Consider the following 19,636-nt stretch of genomic DNA (forward strand, 5'->3'; position numbering starts at 1 on the left):
CACAAAGACACACATACACATTTTGCGCAGATTTGTTTTTATCGACATGCTACATAAGTAACGCTCTTACAGACAACTAAATTGACCAGCAATGGTAAAGTGTCAGGTTATTTTCTCTCTCATTAAAGACTTTATTTTGTGCTCCATAAAACACAGAAAATGTAGCACGTCACCCATCATCTATCGAAAGGCTGCAAACATTATAAAAGCGAACAACAGAATTACAGTGTAAAGCAAAGAGGAGTGAAGAGTTTGACGGGAGAGAAGAGAAGATTCTTACCTCATTCGCTGCAAAAAATGCGTTATTTGCTTCTGCCATATTCATATAGTTGTTGCCAAACTGGAAGGAAAAGCATGCTATTAGTATATTGCATGATATCGCATTACGCTATATTTATACCATGTAACGCACCCTGGACAATGTAAGTGTTGTAAGAACAACTTTGATACTAATGCTATAGGAATGGGTAGTGTAAAGAATTAATTTGGCACAGTTCAACAACTCTTAATCAAATGTTCAGTGGAAATTCTGAGAATTGACAGGCCTTGGTTGGTTTTTCTTAAAAACTCTTGTTTTAACTGTTCCTTCTAGAACCACTGAATCCCAATATATTGTTACCATTTTCTTTTAGAATAACTTTTTACTTCCTCAATTTAACCCTGAAGAAAGACAGTGATCCCAACACTGCTAAATCTCAAAACTTCAACTACCTGGTTTTATTTTTGTTATTTTGTTTATTATTATTATTACTATTATTGTTGTTGTTGTTGTTGTTGTTGTTTGTTGTTGTTTAAATATTCTGTAGTGTGATTGTAATGTGGTGTTTGGGGCTGTGCTGGACTAGCTTTCAAATTTCATTGTACTCATGGAATGCAATGACAATAAAGCTATTCTATTCTATTCTATTCTATTCTATTCTATTCTATTCTATTCTATTCTATTCTACTCTACTCTACTCTACTCTATTCAACTTATTGTTTGGCTTTAAATTGCTAAATTTTGTTAGAAAGTTACATTTTACTCCAAAGTTACCAGAAAGACACATCCATTTACAATGTTTGTTATACTGTATCACTGCAGTAGGTGCTGAGGAAGCCACAAACAACTCCTTACGAAACTTTTCAGAGTTGTGAAAAGAACAATGATTCCTAACAAGCATAAAGTTTTGACAACCAGCAGGGAATTATTGTGCATTCTGGGCTATGAATCTATATATATAAAAGCAAAATATCATTACAAAATCTCCAGAACCGTAAAGCCTACAAACTTGAAATTGGGCATGTATGTTCCTCTTGGCTTCTAGGTGCTCACTAAGAAAGGATTTTTCAAAATGACCATCACAGCATCAATATTTCAAATATTAATATTAACACGCTCTGATGCTGAGGAGTTCTACTCCCCCTCACCACCTAAAAAGAAATCTGTTCCAAATGCAAAACACAGGCAGAGGAGAGGAGAGTTTTCAGTTTCAGTTCTAGTTTCACAGCACCCAGCACCTTTAGTACAAAACAGTTGAGCTAAGCCACGCCCAGGCTCCTTGTTGTCTCCTTCTTGCCCGCACAAAAAATACCCTTTCACTTTCCAAACAGCCCTCAACTCTCTCACACACTGACAGGATGCTAGCCAGATGAATACCAGTGGATGTTGATAGGCAGAGGCACAATTCCCCGCCCCCCTTATTTTCCTCCACCAAAACTAAGCCCAACCACATAGTTTTGTAGCGAAGCACGGGTATTGAGCTGGTGCAAGATATATCACCAATATCCCTACTTGCAGCAATTCACTACCTACAAGAGACTGCTTAATCTTACTCATACAGCATAACCAATGTCGGGAATCTCAGTTAAAGAACAATTCAACTGATCAATCAATTACAAGCGCAATGTTTGTTTGAACTGAGGATTCTATCTTATACCCTCATGTTAAGTGGAATGTATTCGGCGGCCAAGGTAAATTTTCAGATCAAATTCCTCGCGTGGAAGCTTCTTGCATAATGTTTTTTTCAGCTGCCAACTTTCACGGCAGAAAACTAACTCCTATCAATTCAGGCAGCAGATCATTCACAAGCCCAGGGAAGGTCAGCGCCAGGGGCTATAAAGAATGCAACTGGTGATTTTTCTCATTACATCAGGGTTAACTTTGGTTTGTATAAGGGAGCGGTATATCGACAAAAGGTAGAACTGTGTCCCAACACATCATTAGTCATTTTAGCTCCATAAAATCTGTGCTAATAAAGTTCTGAGATCTTAAAAATCATAATATCATAGAAGGCAAGGCCTGGAGATCATCCCATTCAATCCTCGACCTAGTGAAGCAATCCAGTATAACCACAATCCTGGCAGATGGTCCTATGACTGTCCAACGCAATCTGTCCCGTTGGGAAATGGCTTCAGGCCATTCGATTTCTGGGTTTATAACCTAAATCAATTTCCTTTCAATGTAAGCTCATTGTTAATTAAGGAGAAACTTCCTAACAGTGAGAACAATTAACCGGTGAGACAGCTTTTCTTCAGAAGTTGTCGGTGCTTCAACACTGGAGGTTTTTAAGCAAAGACTGGACAGCATTCGTCTTAAATGGTATAGGATCACCTGCTTGGGCAGAGGGTTGGGCTAGAAGACCTCCAAAGTCCCTTCCAGCTCTATGTTGATTAAATGGATTGTTTCTTATCCTATCTTCTGAAACACCTCTAAATCTATCTCATCTTCTCCATGGCAGCCCTTCTTTAAGACAACTATCGTGTTACAACCAGACTTCTCATTATAAACACTACGAATGAAGCCAAATCATAATTAATTGTTAACATTTATTTGCCGCCTAGTTCACCATGGAGCTACTCTAGGTAGCTTGCAGTAATAAAAAAGCATAAAAATAAAAGATGTGTAAATGGAACTTTCAGGAAAATAATAGTACAATAAACAACGACAAAGAGACACGATGAGAATAAACACATGAATGTTATTGATATTTGTATTCATATTCACAATATTAAATGTTAAATATTGCGTAAAGTGCAAAGGCAAGAATCACTGGATGCTTAGAAAAATTGAAGGCAATTGGAAAGGAGCCTAACAGAGAACCAAGCGACTATAAGCAGGAACTAACATATAATGATGCAGAGAAAATTTAAGAACTGTAGAAAAAAAATGTGGTGAGTTAGAAGAGAGTAAACAACTCAACTACAATCAAAGAGAGATGATCATTTTACCATCTTTGGATTGACAGAATCTCTCACTAGCTGTTGTTTCTCACTAGCTGTTGTAAAGAAAATATTACTACATACTGTTCCTGTTTTTAATCAAAGGATTCTGCTTGCATGTGGCTGGGATCGAAATTTCTGATTCAAGAATCTACAGCAGGGGACTTTCAACTTGCCAGTTTTAAGGCCTGTGGACTTCCAACTCCCAGAATTCTTCCTCCAATCATCTTAGCTCAGGAATTCTGGGAGTTGAAGTCCACAAGTCTTAAACTTGCCAAGTTCGAAGACCCTTGGTCTACAGGTAATTACCATGGCACTGTAAAAAAATGTTATTTCTGTCTGTTTTTCACACTTAATGACTGCTGCAGCATCTCCATGGTCACGTCCCAGGGTCATGCAATCCCCTACTGTGTCCTTCTGACAATCAAAGCCAATGGGGATGCCGGATTCACAGAACAATTCGCCGAAGAACTGTGCGACTAACTTAACAACTGCAATGATTTGCTTGATAACAACTGTGGCAAGAAAGGCGGTAAAATGGGGGTAAACCTACTTAACAAATGTCTCACTTAGCAACAGAAATTTTGGGCTCAGTTGTGGCCATAAATTGAGGGTTACCTGTATAGGCAGGAAAGAAGAGGGTTGATAACAAAATGGATATTATGAGATAGAATAGAATACAGAGTGGAGTGGAGTGGAGTAGAGTGATGGAGAATAGAATAGAATAGAAATAGGAATAGGAATAGGAATAGGAATAGGAATAGGAATAGAATAGAATAGAATAGAATAGAATAGAATAGAATAGAATAGAATAGAAGCAGAGCAAAATTCTTTATTGGCCAAGTGTGATTGGACACACAAGGAATTTGTCTTCAGTGCATAAGCTCTCTGTGTACATAAAAAAAATGTAAAAGACTCTTTTTTTACATAAAAATGTAATATCTCTTTTTAAAAAAAATCTAAAAGACTTTTGCAACTCTTGTCAAGTATCGGGACACAAATGCAAAAAGGTGGAATTTGTTTTGTGATGTCGATAATTCAGTCCTAACCCTTTTATCATCCTTAGCCCTACATCTTAACTTCAACTTCTCTCTCCCACAGTAACTCTACCTCTTTTTTTAAAAACAAAATAGCAAAAGCTGAAAGACAAACACAGCCTGCCTGGATTCATTTTATCTCAGTATTTCAAGGGGAGAAAAACGTGCCAAACGTAAGAAGTTGAAAGGGCCACAAAAATGTAAAGACTTTTGTTAATGGGAAGCATGCGAGGAATTTTAATCAAAGTTTGGAGCCGAGGCTTGAGGACGTACCCTTCCATTCATTTTCACACTATTTACATGCCTTCCCCTTCCCAGTTTTTTTTTTGAGGAACTTTAATATGTACTGCATGGACAGTTCATTACCATTTCTACTCCATGTTCTTGATGCAGATGTAATCAGAATTAAAGATTACAGTAAGTACCAGATGTATATCAGATCAAACATTGAAGACAGCAAATGTTTTGATTCTCTACTGAAACAGTGACCAAAAAAACCCTGTTTGTTCTATTTCTATTTTTTTTAACTCCATAATGTAGAGGGAGCTTACTTCTAATACAGAATAACAGAACAGAATAATAGAGTTGGAAAAGACCTTGGAGGTCTTCTAGTCCAACCCCATTTTGGAAAAATGGTTGTCCAATCTCTTCTTTAAAACCTCCAGTGCTGGAGCACCCACAAATCCTGGAGGGGAGCTGTTCCACTAATTGATTGATATTGTTCTAAATATCAGGAAATTTCTCCTTAGTTCTAGGTTGAGTAGAGTAGAATAGGGTAGAGTAGAGTAGAATTGAGTAGTGTAGTGTAGTGTAGTGTAGTATAGTATAGTATAGTATAGTATAGTATAGTATAGTATAGAGTAGACTAGAGTAGAGTAGACTAGAGTAGAGTAGACTAGAGTAGAATTGAGTAGCGTAGAATAGAATAGAATAGAATAGAATAGAATAGAATAGAATAGAATAGCTTTATTGTCATTGCATTCCACGAATACAATGAAATTTGAAAGCTAGTCCAGCACAGCCCAAACACCACATCACAATCACACTACAGAGTATTTAAACATTAAAATAACAACAACAACAGGACTGAATCACAAATGCACTATTTGATTCAAGACCATTACTGCCTTGGAAAATAAACTGTTTCTCAATCTATTAGTCCTCATTTTGAGACACCTATAACGCCTCCCTGATGGTAACAGTTTGAAATAGGAATGTCCAGGATGAGAATTAGCCTGCAATACTTCATTCTAACCACTGCACCACCACAGGCCTGAGATACTGGAACACTGCTATCATGTCTCTCCTAGTCCTTCTTTTCATGAAATTAGACCTAACCAATTCTGGCAACTGTTCTTCCTATGTTTTAGCTTCCAGGCCCCTAATCATCTTTGTTGCTCTTCTCTGCACTCTTTCTAGAGTCTCCGCCGATTTTACATCAATGCAGTGTAAAAAAAAAAAAATCTAATAATTCTAGACAGAGGGGGGGAAAAGGCTGCGATAGAAATAATCCTCTGAACAGTGAACATGTGCATGTAATTAATGTAAGATCTACAACTAATCAGCTACGAATTGTATCCATTAATTAGCACTGGCCCTGGAGAAATTGGGGAGGGGGGGGGGTTGAATCAGTAAAAACATTAGCACTAAAATGTGCCAACTCCTGATGAAACATAGCTCTGCTGGCATCAGAAATCAAGCAGCTGGCAACTAGCCGGTCAAGCAATTTAAGAATCTTTCACCTGAGGTCTGGAGAACTGGAGACACAAAGCTTTCTCTCCCAATCTTTTGTGTATCTCTAGAAGGCTTATTATGAATGGTTTTTAATTTAGCAAATTCTTGGGTGATCAGCTGGGAAATGCTATAAATCAGACTCAACAGAACAAAGAGTTTCCCGCTTCTCTCCCCGCAGTCAAAAATTTAATTTTGGAGAGGCAGTTCAAAAGGATCTGCCTTCGGGGCTCTTTACGGCTACAATTCCCATTTCACAAGGGACCCGGTAGTCCTTGATTTGCAACAGTTCATTTAGAGATGACTCTAAGTTACAACAGCACTGAAAAAAAGGGCCTTAGGACTGTTGTGGTTCGCTGGCAGCCGGTGCAGACAGCAGCGGAATCGGACAGTGAGGAAGAAAGGGGACCAGTCAGGGAGCCTGGAGAAGACTCAGATGAGGGTCCTACATCCGATGCAGAGATGGGGCCAGGACCATCTGGGAGTGGGGTGCTGCCTCTGGAGCCTCCGGAGTCTGGAAGCAGTGAGGAAGAGGACCCAGGGGAGCCTGTCCCCTGTGCGCATGTGCGCAGAGCTGCTAGAAGGTGAGAGCAGCTGAAACAAAAAGGGCAACTGGAGAGTAAGGCTGGGAGGTGATTGCCCCTCCCATAAGGGATAAAAGTCAGCCCTCAATGATGAAAGCTTTTCAGGAAGCAAAGCAGTTCAATAGATTCCGAGTCCTTCTTAAAGCTCTGTGAACTCCTGTTGTTGGCTTTTTTTTCTGGTACTGTTATAATTAATTTGGATACTTCTGGTTTTGGCAGCATTCCACAGCACCAACAGGCATGTGCTTATCTTGGGGAACTGCTTAAGATTAGTTCTGGCTGTGAATGAAAATAATTCCCAGTGTTGCATTAAAATAGGTTTTGCTTTTAAAACAAGTTTGGGTTTAATTATGTTTGACGAAGCCTGGGTCAGAACAAGGACTGATTTTTCACCCCCATTTTTCATTTTTGACCATTGCAGCATCCCCAGATGATCAAAATTTGGATGATTTGACAACTGGTTCATATTTATGACGGTCGAAGTGCCCCGGGGTCATTTGATCATCTTTCGAGAACTTCTGAAAGCCAAGCCCATGGAGCAGGCCAGATTCACTTCCCCACCATGTGACTCATTTTACAACTGCAGCGATTCACTTAACAAATCTGGCACATGCACGCACACGCACACACACACACACACACAAAAGTCATAAAATGGGGTGAAACCCACTTAACAAATATTCTCACTTAGCAAAATAAATGTTGGGCTCCACTGTGTGTCAACCCTGAAGATGGCCTGGTTGAAACCATGTTGGAGCTTCAGTGCTGCCACACTGGAGCTGAGGGATAGGGAGGAGGGATTAGAGATAGCTGGAGCTGTGTAGTCAAAACAAAATACTTTCTCCTGGGAACCAAGGTCATTCTCACACCTGGCTGGAGGAAGGAGTGATTTCACAGGACCAGTGGATGCTGCCTTGATTGGGCCATGTGACTGATTGTTTGGGACTCGGGAGGGGAAAAACTTTCACTTTTAATTAGGTGAAAACTAGAGTTGGTTTTCACCAGATCTGTGCTGATATGGTATTTCCCAAAAAGCTATTCTTTGAGGAATTCACCTGCCTCTGAATTTTTGCTTGCGATGGATCTAGTATTTGGAATCCTGACATTGTGGACATAAGTTAGAACTACATGTACTTTCTGTAAAAATCCAAGGCAATTTAAGCATTCTGCTTGTGGTTGTAGATAAATAAATATATAAATAAGAATAAGATATACTTTTGCTACGAAGATACGATAAAGAAAAATAAACTAGTTTGAGACCATCATTAACTCCATTTACACTCATTTTCTTGATGCATGGTAAGTCAGGTGATTCATTCAATAAAGAGATCAATAAGAGTTTTTCTCTCTTCTTTTAACTTTTCTTGGCTTCTGTTTTCCTCTTGGTTCTTTGTCATTCAGGGCGAAGCAATTTTCTATTGCTAAAAAATTGAAATTGGAATCAATTGTGTTCGGAGGAGTGTGGAGAATTAGAAATCAACATTACAGATGTAGAGGTTTAGTTAAATTGCCACATTTAGCATCCCACTCTTTGCTTTGCATTTCTGGCAAGAAAGGAAGGAGTGAACTGATTCCCAAAGATGCAATTAAGAACCAAAACTTAATTATTTTACAGGCTTAACTACTGTATCTTAATCACTTTACCAGATAACATCTTCTCTGCATTTGGAAGGGATTTGATTGCTTTCCAGGATTAATAATCAGAACTGTCTAGCAAATAAAATGTTGGATAAAGGCAGGAATTAAAAATTAAGTGTTTGGAAAGGGAGGGAAGAGGCATTTTTTTAATTCATCGTATTCCCAGTTTCTTTGACTGACTCAAATGCCAACTGAAGTGAATAGAGAAATTTAAGTTTTCGTTCATTCATGAGGATTACTCCAAACACTAGAATGTAGAGCAGTCCTTTCTCTTAACAGCATCAACAACACAAAGAAATACAGAAAATCAGCTTTGGCCAATCAAGTTTGTCATTACAGATTTCTCAGATAATGAATTAAAATACATTGGGCGATGTAATTTCTATTTTCTTTTCCAACATCTCACTCTCCAAGATTTTAAAAGAGACAGCAACCCCTAGTCAGCTTTCCCATGATTAAAAAAAAAAACTATGATATACCAGGATGTAAGAACACATGGCTTGGTGTCCTTCTGTCTATGAAGATCTGATAACTGTTGAACAATAGTTATGCTCCCATCAAGAAGTTGGGAGAATAATTTTCTGATATGATACATACATGGGTAGAAGAATTGGTTGTATTTGTTTTATTCATGAGTTTAGTTTTGAGTTCCTTATAAAACAATAAAGGGGAGGATAAATATTAGATAAATAGATAGATACGGTAGATAGGTAGATAGATAGATAGATAGATAGATAGATAGATAGATAGATAGATAATGGGTGATGGGTTGGATGGATGGATGGATGGATGATGGATGGATAGACAGATAATTGATTTGTCTTACAACCATATCAAAACAATATAGATAGAAATAACTTATGACCATTTTTCACACAACCGTTGCAGCATCCTCATGGACACATGATCCAAATCCAGACACTTGGCAACTGGTTCACAGTTATGACGGTTGCTGTGTCCAGGGATCCCCTTTCGTGACCTTCTGACAAGCAAAGTCAATAGGGAAGCCAGATTCACTTAAGAACCGTGGAACTTACTCAACAACCATAATGATTCACTTAACCGTCTCACTTAGCAACAGAAATTTTGGGCTCAATTCTAGTCATAAATCAAGGACTACCTTTATTTATGTAAAACAGACTTTTTAGTACCTCCCAGTGAGTAACACTGCATTTCTTTAAAGGGCTATAGCAGTCTACATATTTTTCTTATCATTTTTGGAATGTTTTCCTGTTGAATGAATCTGTTCCATAATGGTTAGTAGAGAAGTCGTACACAATATGAAATCTAGGCACTGAATTTAAATCTGAAAGCCTTTTATTCTTCAAATCCCAAAAGCTGGTTTTATGCCACTGTTGGACGCGCCTACAATATTTCCTCCAACCAATTTCAACCACAGCTAATTATATGGCCATTGGTCTCTTAAGTAGCTTTTCTTGCGATTCTTCTTTCAAATTTCACTTACGGAAGTGAAAACTTCACATTCTAATCTGGAACGTTATTGGGTTCTATTGCAGTATCTCACATGCTGGTGAATGAGGAATGAGGAAAAATAATGTAGAAAACAGATGGAAATATGTTATAATAAGAATAATGAAAGGTTAGCTGAGATATTTTTAGTTAAACACAGCAGTGAACATGCAAGATCTTCTTTGATATAGTCACAGCATTCCCCTTCAAAGAAACAGAATCTGCAGAGATTCGGAACTTAATTGCTAGATATGTAATAACCACCTGATAATAAATTTCCTCTTATGAAACTGATTTGGCAGGAATAGTGGCAATACTATTTTTGGACAAAACATTTCAATTAAATAATAGATGATTAATAATACAACGGGACGTTCATCCACTATAGTACTTCCTTGGTTTTGTCACATCATATTAAAGTAACTTTCTTAATACTCCCAGAATATTACTCAGATGCCTCACACCCCTTTGTATAAAAAATACTTTTTGAAGACTGCCATTCTGAACAGAAAACCAAAACAAATGAAAATGTGTATCAGTTCAAAACAAAAACACAAAATCAACCCATCCGTTGTAACTTGATGTCAGACAGCATTTCCTTATGGATGAAAGTTTAACTTGGAAACTTGATGTTGGTTAAATCAATACTTTCTCCTATTTAGTCAGTCACTGTTTTAGCAGGACGTTGATTTCCTTAAACCCCAATGACTCCCAACATGCAGTTATTAAGATTCACTCATAGCACTTGACATGAAAACATTTCAACTCCTCCTGTGACTAACATAGATGGGAGTAGAACATGCCCTTCCATGTTCTGGAGGTTAATTTTTAAAAAAAAACATATGTAGAGCTGGGATGCCTAAATAATGTACTCAAAGGTGAGGAAACCAACACCAGCAGGTAGACCTCAACTTAGAAAATAGAATAATACAGTTGGAAGGGCTCTTGGAGATCTTCTAGTCTGACCCCCTTCTTGAGCAGAAGACCCTAGACCATTTCAGACAAATGGTTGTCCAGTCTCTTCTTAAAAACCTCCAGTGTTAGAGCACCCACAGCTTCTGAAGGTAAGTCATTCCACTCATGAATGGTTCTAAGTGTCATGAAATTCCTCCTTAGTTCTAGGTTGCTCTTCTCCTTGATGAGTTTCCATTTGTTGCTTCTTGTCCTTGACACCCCTTGCTTCCCTCTCATCTTTTTAGAAGCCCCTCAAACATTGGAACCTTGCTATCATGTCATCCCTGGCCCTTCTTTCCCTTAAACTAGACATACCCAAATCCTGTAACCGTTCTTTGCATGTTTTAGCCTCCAGCCCCCTAATCATCTTTGTGGTTCTTCTCTGCAACTGAGAACTGAGACAACTGAACCCCCAAATTTCCATGGCTAAGCGAGAAACTCGTTAAGCGAATTTTGAATTTTGCTCCAAATGTAACCGCCATTCATTTAGGGACGTTCAAAGTTACAATGACCATGGGGAAAAAGGGGGCTTGTGCCCATTTTTCACATTTAGGACCACTGCAGCATCCCCACAGTCACGGGATCAAAATTCAGACGCTTGGCAACTGGCTGGTATTTATGACTGTTGCAGCGTCCTAGGTCCCGTGATTCTCCTTTTGTGACCTCCTGATGAGCAAAGTCAACGTGGAAGCCAGATTCGCTTAACAACCGTGTTCCTAAACAAGTGCAGAGATTCACTTAACAACGGTGGCACAAAAGGTCGTAAAATGGAGCAAAAATGGTGAAAAACGGTCTCCAAGGTTTTGGGCTCAACGGTGGTCATAAGTCAAGATCGAGGTGAATTTCAGCGCATGCCTACAGCAAACAATACAGGTGATACCACCTGTGGGTTAACAGAAACTTTTTCCTGATCTATAATGTAAGGTGCATTGTGAGTTCAGTGACCATAATCCACAGCCATGTTGGCCAAACTTCTGTTGTGGTTTGCCAGCAGCAGGTGCGGATGGGTGAGGTCTTGGAGAGCGAGGACTCAGATGAGGATGCAGGGATGGGGCCAGGACCATCAGGGAGTGGAATGCTGTCTTTGGAGATTGTGGAGGCTGGCAGCAACGAGGAAGAGTCCCCCGAGGAGCCTGTACCCTGTGCGTGTGGGTGCAGGGCTGCTCGAAGGAAAGAGCAGCTGTAGCTGCAGCAAGGGCGACTCGGGAGTAAGGCTGCAAGGTAATGGCCCCTCCCTTAAGAGATAAAAGCCAGCTGAGAAACTGGAGTTCTTTGCAGGAAGCAAAGAAGTTTTTGCACTCAAGCCTTGTGGACGTTCGGGATATCTTATCTGATGTTTGGAGACTCTTTGTGTTTGAAATATTTCTTAGTAACTTTATCTAGTGATCTTGGCAGCCTTGCACCACCTTGGCTAGGCTCTTTCTTATCAGAGACAATTAGTTTGAAACTGCCTTTTATCCATGAAGGAACGGAATTCGTAAAGAATCATTAAAAGATTTTGTTGTTACCTCTGTTTTGTGTTTGTTTCCTCGGAACAAGGTTTGGGTCAGAACAACTTTGTTTGAAAGCACAGGAAACTCCAAGTTTAGTGTATGCAGCCTCTCTTCTTTAAACACAACACACAAACCCTTCATTCCTCTCACAGAAATCTGAACAGAGTTGTTTGAGAGGTCCTGTCACCCACAGGATTAGCTTGCGACAAACAGAATTATATACAGAAAGAGTTACAAGTTTTAAAGTAAAGCATCTGACTTATATCAGCTTGATACTTCCAGATAAGATATGGAAGCAAGACAGGTTATAGTTTCGATAATAATTTCTGATTGGCATGTCATTCCTTCTAACTACCGTTTGGCATCTCTCCAGAGAAAGGAGCCGGACACTGTTATGAAAAGAAGAAGGAAAAGAAATCTCTTTGTATAATTCAGCATTTGCACAGCCTGGGCTTTCTCTGCTGTAAGGAGAAAGCATTTAAGCTGTTTAGCTTTAAAAGATTTGGATCACCAAACTAGGCCCTTCTCTTCCCCCCACAAAATAATGCTATTTTTCCAGTCCCTACAAGCAGGTGACAATTTTGTTTTAAAATGTTCACACCACGGCTAAATAATCTCTCAAGGTTAAGAGAGAGAAAGAGAGGGGAGAGCAACCTCTGATTGCTTTGGTGCAGCTGCTCAAACAGATTTATATCTCAGAGAGATTTGCATATTTCTGAATATTCTCTTTCACACACAACCCCCGCATTTTTGGTGAGCAAAATCAATTTTGCCCGAGACAAAAATAAAATAAATAAATGAGATTTGGCGTCGTGATTTTAAGCTTTTAAATAAACATGAACTCCACAATATGAAGAGGTCCACCTTGGCTTTGAAGAAAAGGAGTTCTGGTTGTTTGCTTCCACAGATATCCATTGTCAGGGACACATTTTTAACAAGGAGCAGAGAAAAGAAGAAACAAAGAACAAGTCAAACACAACACAACTGAAAGAAGAAGAAGAAGAAGAAGAAGAAGAAGAAGAAGAAGAAGAAGAAGAAGAAGAAGAAGAAGAAGAAGAAGAAGAAGAAGAAGAAGAAGAAGAAGAAGAAGAAGAAGAAGAAGAAGAAGAAGAAGAAGAAGAAGAAGAAGAAGAAGAGCCTAATTACATGGGCACAATTGCAGAGGGATACTAAATTTAATTTCAGCCAAACGCCAAATGCCAGAATCAATATTTATAGACACTAAGTGAAAAATGCAAACAGAAAGGGTTCTATGAAATCACGTCCGAGAAAATAAAATGCAAAGGCAAAACATTGGTCCCACCAAACATTCAAACCAAAACATTATCCCATCAGAACCTTTTTAACTCCCTGTTAATAGTTACTGTTTGCACACCTAGAAGAGAGCACTATGGCCCAAGTTGTACAATCTATACGAATTTAAGGAACATGCATTGCCAGAGAATTACTCATCTATCAGTCTATTATTTGCTGCAGGACTGACTGTATTAAACAAATCACTCTCCGTACCATTGAGGAATACAAGCTATATAAAGAGCAGAGGTTATTGTGTAATTTAAATCTTGGCTGGCTTCCCAGGCCTCTACAAGACTCCAATTTGTGGGAAAAAACGGTTGCTCTCTGCTGCTGCCAAAAAGCCTGCAAGAAAATAGTGTTGGGAGCTTTCCAGAAATATGTCTGCGAAGTGCCAATCAACAACTCACCAAAGATTAACAATACGACTGTACCAAAATTAATTTAAATTATGGAAACATATGGGTGGAAGGCTTGTGTTACATTTTAAAATACCTGCTTCAACACCCACATTTGTGAAAACAAGGTCCTGCATCGCCATTGTGCTTCGAGACTTTTACTCCTCTGCTAAATTTTCTAGAGAGAGAGAGAGAGAGAGAGGAGGGAGGGAGGGAGGAAGGGAGAGGGGGAAGGGGAAAATTGTAATATTTTGCAAAAGGGCTTTGCAAACCACTATTTTGGAAGCCTGTAAGAATGAAATGGTTTTGTCCTTTAAAGAGAGAAGGAGAGGGAGAGGGAGAGAAAGGGAGGAGGAGGAGGAGGAGGAGGAGGAGGAGGAGGAGGAGGAGGAGGAGGAGGAGGAGAAGGAGAAGAAGAAGAAGAAGAAGAAGAAGAAGAAGAAGAAGAAGAAGAAGAAGAAGAAGAAGAAGAAGAAGAAGAAGAAGAAGAAGAAGAAGAAGACGACAACACAGTTATGATTAATTTGGTTTCTTTCTACTAAATAAAGATGAAAATGTTTCATTTGCATAATTGGGATATTGCTGGGGGGAAAAGAAAAGAAAATACGTTATGCCTCAGCGAACAAATCCTAAATTGTGTGTGCATTTTAAATGAAGCAACTCTTTTTTTTGTTGTTGTTCTCTCACAGTCTCAGAATTTTAACTTGCCCTTCTGCAAGATTTATATAAAATCAGTTTTCGGTTTCAGCCGAGAAACACAGCATATGGAAGCAGTTCCCTGGAAACGCTCAGAAAAATCTTATTTTGCTTTTTTTTTTCCTCTCCTTCCTTCCTGTGCACCAGTATTGATATCTGTTTTACCCCCTTGATGTTTGTTGCTTTCCCCATTATTTTGCAGAAAGTATATAAGTGAGAAAACATTAAAGAAAAATCAATGACAAGGCTGGCCGTATTAATCATTAGTATACGCCGGGTTTGGCGGGGGGAGGTGTTGGAAATGGGGGTTTTTGTGTTTCTCTTCGCTGCTTTTTGATGATTCTCCGGCTAATGGAAATACATCAAACAAATGTTCTACAAGAGCCATATATATTAAAACTGACCTATTCATCTAAGGAGCAGGGGAGAAAACCACTCACTTTCGGTCCAAAATACGACACTGATAAATTGGAAACAGGAGGTTCCACCACATCCCTTCGGTAACCTAAGCTGGGTGCCCAGTTTGTGATCCTTTCCTGGCCAAATTTCTCCATTCATCTTCATTAAGTCGACCATGTCAACTCCTGGACCTTCCTGTCAAATTTGAGCCTTCTTCTTATTTTGGGGGCGGGAAGTCGGGAGTTTCTAAATACAAGCAGTTCTTGACTCGTTTAAGGACCGTTGGAAGTGAACATCGGCACGGGGGAAAAAAGGGACTGATGGCCATTTTTCACACATACAACCATTGCAGTATCCCAACGGTCACACGATCCAAATTCGGAAGCTTGGCAGCTGGCTCGTATTTATGATGGTTGCAGCATCCCAGGGATAGGATAGGATAGAATAACAGAATTGGAAGGGACCTTTGGAGGTCTTCTAGTCCAACCCCCTGCCTAGGCAGGAAACCCTACACCGCTTCAGACAAATGGTTGTCTGATCTCTTCTTGAAAACCTCCAGCATTGGAGTAGTTACAACTTCTGGACGCAAGTTGTTCTCACTGTCAGAAAATGTCTCCTTAGTTGTAGGTTGCTTCTCTCCTTAGTTAGTTTCCATCCATTGCTTCTTGTCCTGCCTTCAGGTGCTTTGGAGAATAATTTGATTCCCTCTTCTTTGTGCAGCCCCTCAAATATTAGAAGGCTGCTATCATGTCACCCCTAGTCCTTCTTTTCATCAAACTAGAGATACTCTATTCTGTATATGTTTTAGCTTCCAGTCCCCTAACAATCTTTGTTGCTCTTCTCCGCATGGTGCGATGATCCCCTTTTGCAACCACGATCCTAAGTTAACAACTGAGGTGGTTCACTTAGCAACCCCAGTGAGAAAGATCATAAAATGGGACGAAACTCACTTAACAACTGCCTGTCCCTGCTTAGCAACAGCTGCATTGGGCTCGGTTGTGGTGGTACGTCGTGCTACCTGTTCCGTCACGACCTACCGAGTTCCTTTTTCTTATTGTTGTAAAAGGAGCGTGGCTCCATATTTCAGTCCCTTGGCCCCTTTGGTAATGTCGTTGGGATATTATTGTGGTTTCGTTCTGCATTTTAATATTTATTGTAAAGTAGCTGGTGGGCATGTGTAGCCTAAGGTCAGAATGGATAGTGAGGCGCATGGATTCTGCTCAGCGATTATTATCCACAAGCAAACTGGGCTCTACTCAGGCCAACGGCTGGTATATTTGTATTAATTAATGGAGGCTCCCATACACCGAGAGCTAAAGAATAGTAACCACAAAATAATAAATTGGGTTGGAGTTCCCCTGTTTGGGTTTTCTGCCTCAGGCCTAAATGCGTTTCTCTCTTTCCTGCCTGAAGCAATAAATGTGAACATCACCTCAAGGAGGTAGAAAAAAAAAAATATTATTATTATTATTATTTTGCAACTTCCAGACCCATCCAGAATGAACCTCTGGCAGCCATTTCCTTCCATGTTGAGAAGTAAACCATGGAAAATGAGACACGAACCTGCCAATCGGTTGAAAGCATCTGTAAAAGTTATCCCTCTGGAACGACGGATGGAAACTAAATCAGAGACAGGAGCAACCTAGAACTAAGGAGAAATTCCCTGACAGTGAGGACAATTAATCAGTGGAACAACTTGCCTCCAGAAGCTGTGGGTGCTGCATTGCTGGAGGTCTTCAAGAAAAGATTGAACCTGATCTGACCCAAACCTTGCTCCAAGGAAACAAACACGAAATAGAGGTAACAGCAAAACCTTTTAATGATTCTTTACAAATTTGGTTCCTTCAAGGCTGTTTCAGACTAATTGTCTCTGATAAGAACAAGCCTTGCCAAGGTTGTGCAAGGCTGCCAAGAACACTAGATAAAGTTACTAAGAAATATTTCAAACACAAAGAGTCTCCAAACATCAAACAAGATACCCTGAACGTCCACAGGGCTTGAGTGCAAAAACTTCTTTGCTTCCTGCAAAGAACTCCAGTTTCTCAGCTGGCTTTTATCTTCTCAGGGAGGGGCCATTACCTTGCAGCCTTACTCCCAAGTCACCCGTGCTGCTGCAGCTGCTCTTTCCTTTGAGCAGTCCTGTGTGCATGCGCACTGGGCACAGGCTCCTCGGCGACCTCTTCATCACTGCTGCCAACCTCCACAATCTCCGAAGGCAGCACTCCACTCCCTGATGGTCCTGGCCCCATCCCTGCCTCCCACGCAGGCCCCTCATCTGAGTCCTCAGCCATCTGCACCTGCTGCTGGTAAACAACAACAGAACCGCCATTTGTCTGAAATGGTGTAGGGCCTCCTACTTGAGCAGGGGGTTGGACTAGAAGACCTCCAAGGTTCCTTCAATCTCTTGTTCTCTTGTTCTGATTTGAAGAATTCGAATCAGCTAAGACAGCTTAGTTCTACCACCCCTCTTTCCAAATACTGGGGATGACAATTGTGGAGGTTTCTGTCAGGAAGAAAAAGAAAATCACCATTGCTTTGCCCATATGCAAATTAAGTAGTAATTTGCTGTTCTTTAAATGAGTCCTAACTCTGCCTCTTGAGATTGACATCCCAACCTTCCGGCATCTCTTCCGTAAGATCCCCTAAACCTATCCAGAAGCAAAATTTTTCCTATCTGGGGTCTTGAAAATCCAGCTCTGTATTCAAATGAATAAAGCAATAATGAAATTGCTTCCTGTTCATTCACCATTTCGAGTGAGTTTGAACTGGGCAGTTCAGCTTCCTTAAATCAAATTCAATGAGTTTCATTACATTAAGAGACTGACGTCGTATCTTCATTATTTTCCTTCGCCTTTTTTCCTCAACACGACAGCAATAATGGCAGGTGCCTTGATTATTCTACATTAACCGAGATGAGTATTATTTTGTTATGAAATAGCTATTATATTTTGAGGAGATGGGATGGAAGAAGGGAAGTATTCAAAGAGGATTTGCAGCGACCTCCGAGAACCGCAATTTTAACTTGATTATCATAGGGAATTGTATTCCCTCCCTGAAAATTATTGGGGCGGGGGGGAAGCATACAACCTTGAGTCCACATCTAGATTTTCACAAAAAAAGCAAGAAAGAGGGAAAGCTCCATCTTAAAATCAGATTTCAGCTAATGCAAGGAAGAGTGTTGCTGTTCTCCTTCATAATATTAAAGTTTGCATTACCCAACAAAGAGAAATTTGAGGTCAGCTGAAAAAGGGGACTTTGTCTATCAGCACACGGTACCCTGTGGAGTTCACCCCCTTAAGATAAACCCCAAAGAATTTAAATTTACTGAAAAACCAGGCTCTCAATGATGTTTGTTCATCATTATTGTATCTTCAGAACTTGAGACGGTTGGTTTCTCAGGGACAAATTGGAGAATTCTACATGGCAAAGTCCTATTGTCGCATAACAGGCTAATAGATCATATCAGGATGGTCGCGTGGGAAACAAGTTATTGAACCACATGGATTTTGGCTTAAAATAAAAACTGCAACCATGTATGGATGCATGGCTGCAAACACACAGACCTACTATTAAGAAGGCATGTGCAGGTATTCCTCGGCTTACAACTATAAAGGAGAATATAACGTTTGTTAAGCAAGATAGCAAGTCACATCCAATTTTATGGCCTTTTGAGCCCTGATGGTTAATGAAGCAAATCGCCGGCAGTTGTTAAGTGAATAACATGTGAATCAGGTGCCCTCATTGACTTGTTCTGTGGGAAGACGGCTGTGGCCACAAATGATGATCACATGGCCCCAGGATCCTGCAATCACAAGTGCCCACATTCTGATCGCGTGACCGTAGGAATACTTCAACAGTTCTAAGTGGAGTACCGATTGTAAGTCACATTTCCCAGTGCCTTTATACCTTCAAACAGTCACTAAATGAAGGGGTGATAAGCAGAGCTGGTATTCAGCCGGTTCTGACCAGTTCTGGAGAACCAGTAGTGGAGATTTTGAGTAGTTTGGAGAACCAGCAAATCCCACCTCTGACTGGCCCCGCCAACCCCATCTCTTCTCTGCCTCCCATTGAGTCCCAGCTGATCGGTTGGGTCTTCTTTGGTTGCCCTGCACAGGAGAACAGAGCTGGAAAGCAGGTTAGTGGGGTGGGGAGGGGATGGAGATTTTGCAGTAACCTTCCCCTACCACGCCCACCAAGCCATGCCCACCAAACCAAGCTACGCCCACCAAGCCACCAAGCCATGTCCACAGAATGCCACGCCCATCAAGCCATGCCCACAGCTGATCGGCTGGGTCTTCTTTGGTTGCCCTGCACAGGAGAACAGAGCTGGAAAGCAGGTTAGTGGGGTGGGGAGGGAATGGGGGTTTTGCAGTAACCTTCCCCTGCCATGCTCATCAAGCCACACCCACAGAACCAGTAATAAAACAATTTGAATCCCACCACTTATAAGTCAAGGACCATCTGTACAGAGAGACCTAATTTTCTCCCCAGTCCTCTGAAGTTCTTCTGTAGACTATCAGCTTATCATTATTGTGCTACCAGGAATGTGGGAATAACACAGTGGTGGGATTACCGGTTCGGTGGGCGTGGCTTGGTGGGCGTGGCATGGCTTGGTGAGCATGGCAGGGATGGATACTGCAAAATCTCCATTCTCTCCCCACCCCACTAACTTGCTTTCTGTTGTGGTTAGCCGGCAGCAGGTGTGGACGGTGGAGGAGAGCGAGGACTCGGATGAGGGGCCAGGA

The 19,636-nt window shown here is 40.5% G+C and overlaps 1 protein-coding gene across 2 annotated transcripts in view; it reads right to left on the bottom strand.

The window, feature by feature from the left end:
• The window catches only part of TOX3 (TOX high mobility group box family member 3), a 77,011-nt gene that overhangs the window by 23,252 nt on the left and 34,123 nt on the right, over window positions 1-19,636 (bottom strand). For both annotated transcript variants that reach the window (XM_026714027.2, XM_087940686.1), the window contains one exon: window positions 281-340. In XM_026714027.2, the coding sequence (XP_026569812.2) occupies window positions 281-340 (60 nt within the window). The remainder of the gene's footprint in view (window positions 1-280; window positions 341-19,636) is intronic.

Source organism: Pseudonaja textilis, chromosome 11, assembly GCF_049901715.1.
Source record: "Pseudonaja textilis isolate UNSWEBS1 chromosome 11, rPseTex1.2, whole genome shotgun sequence".
Classification (NCBI taxonomy): domain Eukaryota; kingdom Metazoa; phylum Chordata; class Lepidosauria; order Squamata; family Elapidae; genus Pseudonaja; species Pseudonaja textilis.